The sequence below is a fragment of the Ammospiza nelsoni genome, chromosome Z (assembly GCF_027579445.1).
Source record: "Ammospiza nelsoni isolate bAmmNel1 chromosome Z, bAmmNel1.pri, whole genome shotgun sequence".
NCBI classification, from domain to species: domain Eukaryota; kingdom Metazoa; phylum Chordata; class Aves; order Passeriformes; family Passerellidae; genus Ammospiza; species Ammospiza nelsoni.
Genome location: NC_080669.1, coordinates 37037701 through 37052749, shown reverse-complemented (window position 1 = coordinate 37052749; position 15049 = coordinate 37037701). Strand labels below are relative to the sequence as shown.

Here is a 15049-nt window from a genome sequence, read left to right as displayed (position 1 = left end):
GGTTGCTCAGAGCCCAGGCCAACCTGAACTTGGAACCTGCAGTAATGGGGCATCCAAAACTTCTCTGGGAAAGCTGTGCCAGTGTCCCACCACCCTCATAGCAAAGAATTTCTCTTAAATACCTAATCTAAATCTACTCTCAGTTTGAGGCTATTTCCCTTAGTCCTCTCACTACATGCTCTTGCAAACAATCTCCATGTTTCTTGTAGGTTCCCTTCCTGTACTTGGAAGGCTGCAGTTAGCTCACTTCAAACCCTTTTCTTCTCCTGGCTGAACAATGCCAATTCTCTCAGTCTTCCCTCATAGAAGAGGCACTCCATCCCTCTGATCAACTTGGTGGCCCTTTCTGGACTCTGTCCATCAGTTCCATGTCCTTGCTGTGCTGGGAGCCCAGAGCTGATGCAGCCCTGCAGGTGGGCTCTCAGCAGAGCAGAGCGGAGGGGCAGAATCCCCTCCCTGGCCCTGCTGCCCACGCTGCCTTAGATGGACACAGTTGGCTGTCTGGGTCATGTCCAGCCTCTCATCCCTCAGCACCCAAAGCCCCCCTGGGTAGGGCTGCTCTGATCTGTTCATCGCCAGCTGCGTTGACACCAGAGGTTGCCCTGACTGAGGTGCAGCATTTTGCACTTGGTCTTGTTAAATCTCATTAGATTATTTACCTTGGGTCCACTTCTCAAGGTTGTCCAGGTCCCTCTAGAAGGCACTTCTAGTGCCCTAAGATGCTTTTCCCAGCAAGCTGAGAAGAAATGGCCCATCACTGATTCTCAGGCCTAATAGTCTCAAGAGCCAGAATCTTCTTTAGAAGGTATGCATCGGCTTGTGTTAGCTGCTTGTGCATCATAATGAGACAAAGACAGTGGGCTAAAAGTATCTAAAGGTTTAAATACTTATAAACATCTCCACTGGGATTAAAAATAAAAGTAAATATAAAAAGTAATTTCAGTAAACTGGAATTACAACACAGAATTAAAAACCTGAGTTAGAATTTTTCAACATGAATATAATTGCAACAACTTCTCGCTCAGTATGATCTATATCTGAACATATTGTTGTTGTACATCTATATGTAATGAAGCTGTAAATAAGCAAACAGATGAAATATATCACTATGCCCACATTAGATTAAGTCATTGAAATATGTCTATCCTTTCTGCAGTGCTTTGTTTATGACAATCTTGCTGATTTGGCGTTGCAGGGAACTGCTTACCAACACAGAGATCAGAAGGAGCACTCATTAATTTAATGAAGAACAAATTATGCTTACTTTTTCATGTGCTGGGTTTCCCTGGAGCTGGGGATGTGGCCGTGCTGGCATCTGTGCAGCTTAGTAGCTCATCATCTGTTGCAAAGAGACAAGGGACAGAACATGAGCAATTTAGTCTAACTGTTCTGCTGATTAAAATTTTTGATTCAGAAATCTAAGTTAGCTGATCACCTAAGGCATGCTTCTTGCTCTTCTGTATGCACACAAACACGGGCATATGTGTGCATGCATCTTGTCTGCACTAGAAACAACATGAAGATGTCCAAAATCCACTTTCAAAATCCACTCACAAAATCCACAGAACTTCTGGCCTAGTAAGACAGCAATGCTTAGACAATGCATCAAGTACATAAGCAACTGTCTAAGGTCATCCAGCATATCTGAAATTGATCCAGCTTATTCTGTGCTGCTAGGTGCCCTAGCTGTAAACTGGTGCTAAACTTATTGGCCAAAGACTCTGCCTTGTCTGCAGGTATTTTTCTGATATTTCTTGGCTGTTATGCTGAAGTGGCTGCTCCTACAAAACATAGCTAAGAATTCCTGTTTAAAGAAATGAAGGTGGCTGAAAATTACTTTTAGATGAGATTCTTAAAGATCTATTTATTATCCAGACTAGGCAGTATTCAGTAAATGAGAGATTTAACTACTTATTTAACTTCTTGCAAAATTGAAATTAAAGGAAATCTGAAGCTTGAAAAGAACCAGTCCATGCTCTTTTCCTAACTAATGGAGCAATTAACAAGAATTTACTAGCTTACTGCTGGTGGTTAACCAGAAAGACAAAATTCATTATTGCAATGTCCTGTATTTTTCAAGTATCTAATCATAATGGACATGGTATGACATTCACACAGGACAGCAGGATTAATAGCACACCTCATACAACATGGACCAGAAGTAAATATGTATCTTTGGTAACAGGCAGGACAGAGCTCAGCAATAATCTTATTTAAAAAAGTATCCTGTCAGAAAAGGCTCTCATCAATTAAAACAAACAAAAAAGTGCTTGTTACTAGGGTAAGATGGAAAACAACACAGACCTTGTTTTCTTTTGATCATTCAGACAAAAGAACCTGTGGAGCTTTAATGAACAGTGTTTGAGGAAGAATACCATGAGAGCAATGGTATTGTGTCAAGATTTTTGTACTTTTATAAAGAAGAACTCTTGGACATTGTAGGAAATCTCATCTGTTGATCATCTATTAAGAAAAAAAAAGACATTGTAAATTCATGAGGCTGGAGATAGATGACTGGGAAGGGTGAATCTACCAAACTTGGATAATCTATGTCATGCTTGAAACACACAAAACTTCAGCTATTCAATCTATATCTACTGTGGTTAGAAGAGTAATAGTACTTAACTGATAAGAACAATGCTGTTAATCCTTCTTAATTTTATTGGTTTGTGTGAAATGAAATTAAAAGATTCTTGTAATTAAAAAAAATGATAGGGGTTATTGATATTTTTCTGCCTTGGTTCATTCCTTGTTAGGCGTTTCCATCTTCCCTTGCTTGTAACTTATTGCCTATGTTTTGTGCATATTTTTATCTTAATAAGTTGACAAAATATTTCCTAATCAGTGAAGGAATTAATTTTTTAAAGAGATAATACAATAACAGATTTTTTTTGTTTGCTTCCTTTATGTCTCACACTTACATGGCTGTCTTTCACCATTTTTAGAAGTAAGCATTATTTTCATCTTCATGCAATTATTAATTTCCTGCTGTTTTACACCGATTGGATTTAGATGTCTTTGCCTCTGATGTGTAGTAGTGTGGCCCAGATTAGATTTCAAATGAGGGTTCTGATTTTTAATTTCTGGCATAATTTCTGACTGAGATACACAGTTCCTGATCAGTTGTGGGAGGTTAACCAAACCTTTTGTGGAGCCTTTCCTGTCAATAAGGATGTTTTTCTGTCTTACTCAAGTATTGTGAAAATATAAAAAAATATTTCATGTACAATTTTGGACATAGCACCATACAGAACTCAAAATGGGTATTATGTAACTTAAGACGTAATTTAATTTGGGTATTAATAAATATCCAAATTCTTCCCCAGTAAAATATGAATGAATGCTCTAAGAATATCAAGAGATTTTTTGGTGTTACTTACCTGGAAAATTTTGTATTCATGATGCTGTCTGGTTTCCTTTTTTAGGTTTATTATATTTACCTTTGGTTTTCAATGTGATTTTATTACCAGAGTGATGAACAGAGTGATTTGCTTCCACAGCAATTTCTGCAAGGACTTAGCATCCATGCCATCTTCTCCTGGAATTAGTTTTTTGGTTTTGCAAACACTTTTTGCTAATGTTTTAATTGTACTTTTTGCATTTTATTTTATTTTGATAGGCAACTTATCAAGTGGATTTTATTATGCTTTACATGACTTTGTGCAGTTGAAATATTACCTACCTGATTTTTTAAGAGAAAAAAAAATTGAAAAAGGCTGTATTAATTGAAAGATGAATCAAATTCTTGAAGGCCTATTGAAGTGAATATTTCCATTTTTCATTTAATGAATCATTTCACTAAATGACTGTCAGAATGAGAATGCAGTTCTAAATTTGCAGATTCAACTTTATGTTATGTAAGAACTATAGTGATTCACAACCTTATGGCATAAGTCCATGAAACAAAAGGATTAGGCTTGCACCTACAAAAGTCTTTGTCTTTCCTGCACTTGATTATTTCTTGCAGCTGCAACAATGGCAGTATTCTTAGGTTATTGCTGGAATTTTTCTTTCCATATGAAATAAAAAGAAGTGTTTAGCCTATCATAATTATTCATTTTAAAATGGGATTTGGACTTACAGATATAGATCTCATAATTACATAAAAATATTTTAGAATCAGATGTGATACATTGTAGGCAAACATTTGTTGTTTGCTATAGTTTATTAAAACCAGAAGTTGTCTCAGTAAAGCAGATTTCAAAGCATTATTTAGATTCCTCCAAGAGAAGAAATCACAAATGATATGATATACCAAAGAGCAGTCACTAAATTAATTTCTCTTTTTCCAAGAAATGTCACTATTTAGTTTATATAAAGGGGTTTTAAGTCCATTGACACTGATACACAGGAACTATGCTTTAACAAAGATTAATAAAAATTTCCACTCCAGGAATATAGATATTCTAGAAGAAAAAGAAAAGAAGTGTGAGCAGAAGTAGAAGTATCAGATAAAGCTGTGAGAATACACAGACAATAATATTGGTGAGTCAGGGCATTCAACTACGATTTAGGCAATGATTTATAGCCAGGTATCATTTCAATCAACAGGCAGTGGGAGCAGCAGGGTTTCTAATACCCTTGAAAATGAGGGATACTTTACATCTCCAGCTCATCACCTGGATACTGAATTTGGCGGACATTTAAATGTCTATTTATTTATTATTTATTTATAACATTTTCACATTAAATTTGTAGTGGACAGGAATGTACTCTTTTGAAATACCCAACAAAAGTTAGATCCTGAAATGTTACCTGAAAAAGCCAGTTATCTAGTAATATATATAAACACTGAAAGACAGTTATTTGGTAACATACAAATATACTCTTAATTTTATAAAAATAATTAAAAATTATGTTGCATTTATCATAGGTTTACTTTTTACCTCTCGCTGTGTTTCCAGACTGAAGCACCCGTTCCCAAGTACTAGGTACAATGGGAGTTTTCTATTAAAAGCACAATGGCTGGCACAAGAGACTCCCACTCTCTGCCTAGTACCTCCATATGGTCTTATTTTTCATCCTTTAAAACAGTATTACTACTAGAGTGGATGGAAGTGTTTCTGTGGGGCCCCGGGACTAGGCCAGAAAGCAGTGCCTCCTACTTGTGCTCAGGATGAGGTTGTTACCATCTCCCACCCTCCAGTGAGAAGAAAGGTATTCTTATTTTGCCTTTCTTGACAAAGAACAACTTTGATAATGCTTCCAAAAGTGCCCACAGGACTTCCATTTCAGATCCTTTTCTTTGCCGCAAGTAACTTCCAAGAACGGCACTGTGTCACTGATCTGGAGGCCTGGCTCTGCCTCTGGGCACCCAGAGGTGTGCTATCATCCCCTTTACCCATATCTGGTAAGGCTGAGATGGTACACGTGCCTCGAGACTGCAGCAGTGCAGCTTGGTTAGGTGCAACAACCCTGCATGGAGCACCACGGCAAGCCCTCACAGGGTTTATAAACAGCTTTAGGTGCTTCTGAAAATGCTAACTAGCTTGAGCGATGAGTGTTTGTTGTGATGGAATCAAATGCCAATGTAGCATGGCTGCCTTCAAACAGCTGAGGAGCTGTGAGTGTGCATCTCCGTTGTGCTAATTTGCAGCACACATATGCAGTGACTGGTTCAGCCTGCAGAGAAGGATCATTGTGTTTGGATCACATTGCTCATGTTGTTTAGTCTTTTGCTGGCAGAGCCTAATAATTGCTAATTACTGCTCTGCTAGTATTTGCAACACTGAACTGCTAAAGTACATGACTTTTATCTGGGTTCTAGGCTTTTACTCTCCAGCCAACAGCCACACCAGAAGGCTGGAACAGGCAAAATTTAGAAGTGCTTTTCTATGCATCACTGACAATCTGACGGGAGAAGAAAACACCGCTTGTTGAGAGAATCCCAATTAGCCACGGTTTGACTACCAACTGTGCTTCAGCGAGGCACGATCAGGCCCAAATAAACTGGCGTGGCCAGAAACGTCTTTTCAGAAAATCGGCCAACATTGACATTCTCTCTGCTTTCCTCTCTTGCCCCCGTTACTGCTCCGCCAATTTTTTTTCGGGTTCATTGCCGTGGATGATATCCCGCGGTGACGAGTATCCCGATCCCCGCCGGGAAGGCTGCTGAGGCGAGACCGATCTCCGCGCAGCGCGGAAAAGACCCACGCCCGTGGCCGGGTGCCCATCCCGGGGGTGTCCGCGCCGGACGAGCGCTCTGTCCGCGCGGGTGCGAGCGCCGTCGGCCACAGGAGGGGGCGGGTGCGGGTCCCGGGCCGGCGGCCGTGAGGCGGCGGTGGCGGCGCTGCGGCGGCCCCGGAGCCCCGCGGGGCCTCAGCCGGCGCACCTGCGGGGCGGGGGCGGCGCGTCCCGCCCTGACGTCACAGCGCTCCCGCGCCGCCGCCGCCGTCTGACAGCCTGCGCCGGGTGCGGTGCGGTGCGGGCAGGCAGAGCGCCCCGGCAGCTCGGCTCGGCTCGGCTCGGCTCGGCTCGGCTCGGCTCCGCTCCGCTGCTCCGCGCTGCCCTCGCCATGTCTGTGGCCGGGCTGAAGAAGCAGTTCCACAAAGCCACGCAGGTACCGAGCGCTCTCCCCACGCGTGGAGCGCGCTCGGCTGCGGCCGGCGTGTGCGTGGGCATGCACGGGTTTGTGCGCGGGTCTCCACTCGAGTGAGAGCGGGGCGAGTGGGTCTGCGCGGATGCTGTGCCCGGCCGTGCGCGATGAGCGAGCGTGCGGGGCGCCGTGTGTCTGGCCGGGTGTGCGCGGTGCGCGCAGGGATGGATGTGCGCGGAGGGCGGGGGTCTGCAGGGGTGTCCATCTGCCGAGGGCCGGGCTCGCCGCGCCTCCCCGCTCTGGGCTCGGGGCGCGTTGCGGCAGCGGGCAGCAGCTCCCGGGGTGCCCTGACCGCCGCGCTGGGAGCCGCGGGGCAGCCGCTGCCGCAAGTACCCGCCCCGGGTCGGACCTTCCCTGCCGAGGTCTGTGCGCCTGGTTGCGTAGGCGCTGTTTGTTTTAGCCTGACTTTGGGAAAACGGCAATAAACATGACCTTTTTGTTTCGTGGGTCTAGACCGCAGCTGAAATCCGAGTAATGAGGTTTGGTTCTGTTGCTTTAGGCATGGTGTGATATTGCAGGAAGGTCAGGGTGAGTGTTTCACCAGTAGTTGAGTTGTTTCATAATACAAAATCTGTGTGTTAGAGTCTGCGAGGGTACAAATTCTGACTTAGTGTGCTTTAGGGCTAAATCTAAAATTATTTCATGTAAGTCAGAGAAATTAATTTAGATCTAGAGAGCTGACACCAAGACCTGTGCAGTGTAGGTGGGGGTTTTTTTGTGATTTTGGGGGTTTTATGGATTTTTGTGTGTGTGTGTGTGTTTTGGGGGTTTTTTGGTTGTTGTTGTTTGTTTGTGTGTTTTTGTTTTGTTTGGTTGTTTTTTCAAGTTTTGTTTTGTTTGTAACTAAATACTAAATCTCCAGTTATTTCCAATTGCTTGCCATTGCAGGCATCCTCAGCTAGGAGTCTTGGTCACTGCAAGCAATCTGTAGATCCAGGCACACAAGATACATTCCACTTTTTGACTTTTCAACACCCATGTGTTTCCCCTTCTCATGCTTCTCATCTCTTGAGCACTATGGGGAAATATTCCCTGAAAAATGATCCTTAATCCAAATATTTGTCTAAATTCTGATTTTCCATACCTTGTAGCTGCACCAGTACACACTATAACTCTGAATGCAATGGTTTTATACCAAGTCCTGAGTGGGTGCATGAAGACATTGAATAACACTGTGTCTCACCTTTCATGCCACATTGTTCTGCATCATTGGTAAAATAAGCCTTGCAAGAAAACGTCTGCACTCAAAACAGATGGCATAAGGAGCAGGTAAGTGTGCCTGAGCCCATCCAGCAGTGCCCATCTGCTGCTGCTTACTTTGTTGTTTCTTCCCCTGCTGCCCTTGGTGCTATGAGCAGCCTAGGAATCATCATTATGGCAATTCTTATTTTCTGATACTGAAAATAAGAATTTCAGTGTCTCTGCTGTCCATGTTTTAAGAAGCAGGCAAGATGAAGTTCACTTTTTAGTATTAGAAATTTCAGTTCTCCATTTTTGTAAGCTAATGAGAATGCATCTGCAGCAGCAGAGGTAAACATCTTTTTTTGAGGGAGCGTGATGTGAAAGGTCTGTGCCTGCTGTTTTGTCCTTCAGATGACACTCTCACACTGATTGTCAGCAGTACTGTCATTTAGAAGGAAGGAAGAGTTTTAGCTGTCTGGAACAAAAACATTTAAGTCTCTGATGCCAGATTTAGCAGCCTGACATCTGATGACCCAGGGATTTTTGGCCCCAGCCTTGACTTTTGCAGTTTGTTTTCATGCAGGCCATGAAGACACATTCATGTATGAGAATCACTCACAAGTATGTTGAAGAGTGATCTGCTTATTGGATTGTGTGCATTATGAGTGAGAAATCTGCGACATAGTTGTGCTGACCTTGCTCCAGGGAGTAATCCTTTTGACTAGCGGTTAAACACCAGGTGAAATACAGATTGACATTGCTGGCATGAATGAAGCTTTCCAGATAGGAACAGACAAATAGGAAATGTTTAAAAATTCTAAATTATTCATTTGGTTCTTACTCAGGTTTATTTATATGATGTGCTGTTTAATAGAGTCCTAGGTCATATCAAGAGCACATCTAGATTGTTTTATACAATGCAAAAACTTTATTTAATTTCCTTTATTGTTTTCTGACTTGTGAAATGTCAAGCTAACCTGCATGAAGTACTGCCAGTTTAGCAGTTGTGCTGAAGAACTTAATGCCTGGCAACTTTCATGGAACACCTGCAGCAGCAGTGAGACATTGATGAGCAGGAGGACACTTTGTACCTTCTGGAATGAGTCGAGTGTTCACCCTTTTGCCTTTCAGAAAAACTAATGGGTTTGCCTCTGTGCAGCAGATAAATAAAGTTTAGAGAAATTTTCCTGAGTTTGTAAAAGCAGGGGGAGTCTGAAAGCCCTGGTATTATACAGAATTGCATTAATACAGATGTTAGACTGACCATGTGGAGCAGGTTAGGTTGTTCATTTACTTCTAATATCGACAGAGCATCTAAGAAGGAGAAATTACCCCATTTGAATGTTAACATGGTGCTGCAGATCTGTCATACATCCTGAAGCTGGGAAGAGCTAAAATGTTTTTCCAGAAATGGGCAACAAAGTGCTGTGCCACCAAATGGTCCCTTTTTCTTTAGGCATGCAGACTCCTTTGTCAGTAGTGTTGTGCCAGTGTGACTGACAGAATATGGCTTCCTCCAGGTTTATGTACAGTTATAAGACTACCACAAATCACTTTGGGTGATTTGACAGTCTGGGGCATTTAAACACAGTTGTTTTAAAATAGCGTGAGCTTTGTTTCCACATGACTGCATTCATTGCATAATATGGCTCTTGTGAGGCACAGTCAAAACAGCTTTCAGAAAGTAATAATTTCTTAGGGAAAGAGCTTAACACAAATTCTGGGAGTGGCCACATCTGATGTTCCATTTGAAACAACTGAATAAATGTGACTGACATTTAAATAGTGTTTAAATATTAATGTGGTGATTTGAACCAAAAGCCTGCAGTATGGTTTATTTTCTACCACTGCATTCTGCTTTCGTGATTAACTTTGTCTCAATACCCAGACCAAATAACCCAATTTACACATTTCTATGTATATGTTTGAAAAAATGAGAGAAAAATGTTTGATATTGGAAGAAACATCTGAAGAAATGACTTCCACTCCATTCATCATTGTCAGTAGATTGTTAGATGCCATTACTTTAGGTGGAAACTACTATGCTTCTGTCTTTAACAAGGCAACCTGTGAATGGCACAGTAAGAGAATGACTGCTGGTGAATAAGAAGCAAATGAGACTCCTGCCTAGCTATGCTGTTGTCCACAAAGTTCTGTGGTCTTCCTAGGCCTTCTGTGCTAATTCAGAGCCTGTCTACACAGGTTCTCTTGTGTAAAAGAGAATATTTGGGTTCATCTGCCAGAATGTTTTTTTTAATTCCTTGGTCAGAAGTATGTAAAATGTTTTTCTCTGTAATGTATGACTCAGTCCACTTACTAAACAAACTGCAACTAACCAATTTTTACTGTTCTCTGTTGATATTAATATTTTCCTTAATCACTAGCACACTCTGTATTCATAACATGTTCCTGACTGTCCCGCAGTGTTCTGTGGCAGCTGTGTTTGCTTTTCCAGTGATAGGACATCACCTGTCAGTGGGTCTGCTTTTCTCCTTCCATGTTTCCTCACATGCAAAGGTGCATGTGGGAATTGGCCTGGAAAGCTGGGCAGCGTTATATTTTTCTTAGTGCAAACGCTGCACCGTGTGTTGCTTTTGTGGAACTTAATGATCTCCCTTCTCATGTAGTGTGGAAACTTGTGATCAGTGTGAGGATGGTGGAACGAGGGTGGTTTGCAGGGTGGTGTGGCTCTGAGGATAGAGCCCAGACAGGCTGCTAGAAACCTCTGTTCGAGAGGCATGCCCCGCTGGCAGGCTGTTGGCTTCTCTCAGTGTGGAGCACTACCTTTTGGGATTAAGGAAAGGGAGCAAAATTTTGATCTGGAAATAAAGACTATTTTTAGAAAACAATACTTAGCTGCAGAGGGGATTATTTCCGCAGCAGGTAGGGAAATTCCTTCTCTTTGTGCGCTCTAGCTGATTGCCAGATACATTATTCACATTTGGCATGATTCCCGTGCGTCCTTTTATTGATATTACATAATTGAAAGGGTGAAAATTGACTTTAATCTAAATTGCTCTTTAGTTGGATACTGTGTAACCCTTCTGAGTTGCTGATGGCTTAAACAGTCTGCGCCAGTTTTAAACCCTATTTCTAAATGGGATTGGAGGAACTGCTGCTTTTTGTACTAAAAAGATCATGACTTTTTTTTTTAAGATTTCTCAAACATCTGGAAAGTTCCTGTAGTAATTTTCCAACTGATTGATACACTTTCCATTTTTATATATGTATATAAATGTTGGAGCACTAAATGACACCCATCTCTAAGTTTTCTCCCAGTGATGTCTGGAGGCAAAGAATACCCATAGATGCTGTGTTCAAAACACAGCATGCACCAATTTTTTTTTTCATATCTTGACTCCCATCTTAACTGGAATTATTGCATAGCAAGGAAGAGCTGGACGCTCTTGGTCACACATGCAAAACTGTCTTTGAGTTTTAAATGTGTCCTCATGACTAGCATACTGATTGATAGCATGCTGCATAAAGTGCTGGAGCAGCATAACCAATTCTAATTGAAGAAGATTTTGCAGAGGTTACTGTGCAGAAAATTCTGTACTTTTACGTAGCTCCTAATTGCAAATGGAAGGGAGGTGCCGGGTTGGTCTGACATATTTCTTGTGAAGGATGGAGGCTTGAGGAGCTGGAACATTGACTCTCATGACCTAGTAGTGTACCAGTGAAGTCTTTGGCTTTTAAAAGCTCAAGGGAGGGATGGAGGGAAAATCTGCTTTGTGGGCCCCAAGGAGCTGCTGCTGCTCTGTAAGAACATGTGAAGAGAAGCTGTATGGGCAGCATTTAGTGGGATGTGCCCTGACTCATGGCCCTCTTACCAGGGAAAGTCTGTGGTATGTTCAGGGACAGCCAAAACATCCTCCAAACCTCTTACCTTAGAACTAAAAGGTCTTCCTTCTGCTGCTTTCCAGAAACTTCTGTGGCTTTGATTCTCTTCTCAGGCAGTGGCTCATGATGGACAATGGTGGTGCTTATCCTTTCTTAAGTATATGTAGATAATCAGACGAAGGAAAATTGAGCTACAGTGTGGCATTATTGCGATGATGTTTGCCACAGCACAATTACCTTGCTTTCAGTGCTTATCTAATCCTGCACTTAATCTTGGAGACAAAATAGTAGCGTTTTTATAATCTGAGGTTATAGCACATCACAGGAATCCATCCAATCTGTCATAGAAGTGCCAGAAGTTAAAATTAATTATTTTTTTCCCTCCCCAAGCAGAGAAAAAAGAAATTGCTATTTACTGTGCTTACATTTTTCATAAAATTTCCCTTTATGGAGGCTCTACAGACCTGCATGGTAGAAAATTGAAAATTATAAGTGGTTGTTTGAAGTTCAGCATATTTTCAGTTTGTCTGTAGATGGAAATCACTGTGATGGACCTGTAGAGAGTGATCTGTGGGTATGTATTTGCACTTGATGTAATAGTGATGATGTTCTTGTGAACGCAATGGGGGACGTATCTTTATAAATAAACACATTTAAAGTTTTTTTATTCTGTAGACTGAAATTGGACTGACGTAGTTTTTGCAGCGTCATATGGTTCACACTGAGTGCAGCACTTTGCGCTCACCTTCTTTTCCCATCATCATTTCTCCACAGAAAGGGAGTGTTATTTGATGCCAGCAAAGGTGCTGCTGAGGCAGCAGCAGTATAACCTTGTGGTTTGGTGTGATGCCAGAGGACCTTCTGAAAGAACAAGAAATTCTCGTTTGGCTATTGCACCTCTTACTAGAGGAAGGCTGGAGAATGGAATGCATATCTATTTCAGAGTAGATAGGTCCTACTAGCTGAGATTCTTGTCAGCATTTATGTGATTTTCATCAGGCTGTGTTTTGGTCTTGTGTTCCTTGGATTTGTTATCACTGTCAAAAGGAGTTGCTATGCTGAATTCTTTGTAAGCAGAAATTTTAAAATAGAGAAAAATTACTGGTTTTCCCTGCCTTTTCCTCCACAGTTCTATGGCAGCAGACTGTTAAAATATTTATATTCCCCTCTGCCTCCATCATATTTTTTGTGGATTTCAGTTTGATGTTTTTAATAACTTGTGTTATTTATACATCAATTGTTACTCTTTTTGATTGCCTAATTTCCAGTTTCTATTGCCTGCAAAACATCTTTGCATGTGAAGAGTTTATCTAAACATTTTTATATAGAGCTTGTTTTTCACCTTTGGGATATGAAATTCAGTGGCTGTTGTGCAGAAACACCAGAGATACTGTTTGTCTTTCAATTTAAAATGCCATTAAGCACTAGACATCACTTCGTTCTGTCTCTTTGCGAAAGAGTGCAGGAAACAGGTTGGAAGGAGAGCAGGTTTCATTAGAGATAAAAACTGGGGGTTTTTTTCTCTAGAAAGAAAATTTTCCTGCAAATGTTCATTTAGTCTTTTATGACTTTCAGTAGACTAACAGGATTTGCTCTTTTAAGCAACACTTAGACAGATAGATATTACTGCTGAGTTCTTTTCCAATCTGTACACTTTTCAGCTTTAAGGTCTGTGCCAGAAATTCCTTTTCATGCAAAATCAATCTAGATGCAGAAAACTAATTAATAATTCATAAGGTATAAATGTCAAAAATAAATGGTGTTTGCCTTTCCAGATGAGTCACTTAGAGCTTGTCTGCCTTGGAAAGTTATGGTATCGTAATCTAAGGGCTGAATTGGAAATGCTGCAATTTTACAAGTATAACTCTGCAATGGATGGGTTTCTTTCTGCTTGTAGAGGAACAGCTTTTCAACTTAACTGGGTTTTTTTGAAAAGGGAATTGAGGGCATCAGACTGAGGCCTATCCTTCCACTGCAATGAAAGTGTTTGCACAGAACTGGCTAAAGCATGAGAGACAACCAACTAGTGTATTCTTCTCTACTGTTTCACCATATAATTTTTTTTCCCCTGGGAATGTTATCTTTGTCATCCAAACGCAGTTAGCTAAAACTGTTGGTTGCTTCATCCCATTTCTTGCACTGGTCAGGAATGGATGGAATTTGGTTTTATTTTCTACTGTTATGAAAGGAATTAAGAACTTTTAAAACAGAGCTGAGGCATGAAGAATGTTCTAACCAAATGCAAACATTTTTAGGAATCAGAATGTTTAAATGTGGAAATGTGCCTTGATGTGCATAATAACCATAAGTGCACATTTACTGGCTAGACTCCACCATCCAAGGAGCCTTTCACTAGTATTAACAAATGGAAGTTTGTCTTTCAGGAAGAGTGGTTGGATCTTATGTTATTATTTGTAGTCTAGATTTGGGTTTTAAATATGCACATAGTATTCTGAGGCTGGCAGGGAATCTTCCTTTCTCACAAAATTGCTGAAAAACGTATTACCAAATATGAGATGAATTCACCACTCTCGGAAGTGGATGTGACTGCTGCAAGTTGTAAACATAATATACCTTTCTTCTAGACTGTCATAAGTATAAATAGGTAAAATATGAATTTTTGAAGCATGGGAAGGTGTAATTGTCTCAGCTGAAAGCTGAGGGAAGCTTAGGTAAATTATATAAATCTTTAGCTTTTCAATGCAGAAAAAATTTTTTTTTCCTCTATTAGACTCTTTCTGTTTTGTTTCACCTATGTAAGGTGCTGCAAAAAAAGGCATACAGGAACAAAAGTTAAGCTTTGCATGGTAGCAATGGAATTTTCTTGCTAGAGAGAGTAGGAGCCAGGAATATGTATGACATCAAAACATATAAAATATCAAAAGAATAATAAGGGGTTTTTTTGTTTTATAATATTGTCATTCAGAATGTGTAAGTCAGGGTGGTTTTGGACCTGTGTCTTTTCAAAGGCCTGAACTGGCATGTTTTAGGAAGGCTGCTCTTTTATAGCCAAAAATCTGTAACATTTGAAATAGAATAACAAAAGCTCTACAGCTTCTGGAAAGTATCCTATTTTTTTATTTAACAGTAGACTTGGGCAGAAGTAAAATACTAGAAAGGAAGATGAGTGAGGATGAAAGACTGGAGAGGTCCACAACAGGGATCCTTGAAAACTGAGCAGAGGTGCACTGTCTGCTCTGGTATGTACGGGTGGTGACTGACTGGAGGGAGAAGGAATGGCAGATGTTCCTGAAGGAAGCTAACACTTGCTGTTTCCTGCTTCATTAGCCGGCTAGCTCCAGGATTCCTGTTCCTGATCTGGATGCAGTGATAAGGTGTACTGTTCCAGCCCAGGAGCAAAGATAACTGTTCCCAAAACACATACAGCTTAAGTATCACCAATGGGTTAACGAAGTCAGCATGAATTTA

The 15049-nt window shown here is 41.0% G+C and overlaps 2 protein-coding genes across 2 annotated transcripts in view; both read left to right on the top strand.

Annotated features, from left to right (window-relative positions):
- The window catches only part of CNTLN (centlein), a 199923-nt gene extending 193650 nt beyond the window's left edge, over positions 1–6273 (top strand). Inside the window, 1 exon segment of the mRNA XM_059493082.1 lies at positions 6086–6273. Within this exon segment, the coding sequence (XP_059349065.1) occupies positions 6086–6273 (188 nt within the window).
- Positions 6274–6427: 154 nt separating this feature from the next.
- The window catches only part of SH3GL2 (SH3 domain containing GRB2 like 2, endophilin A1), an 89252-nt gene continuing 80630 nt past the window's right edge, over positions 6428–15049 (top strand). The window contains exon 1 of the mRNA XM_059492544.1: positions 6428–6559. Coding sequence (XP_059348527.1) covers positions 6515–6559 — 45 coding nt within the window. The 5' untranslated portion in view covers positions 6428–6514. The remainder of the gene's footprint in view (positions 6560–15049) is intronic.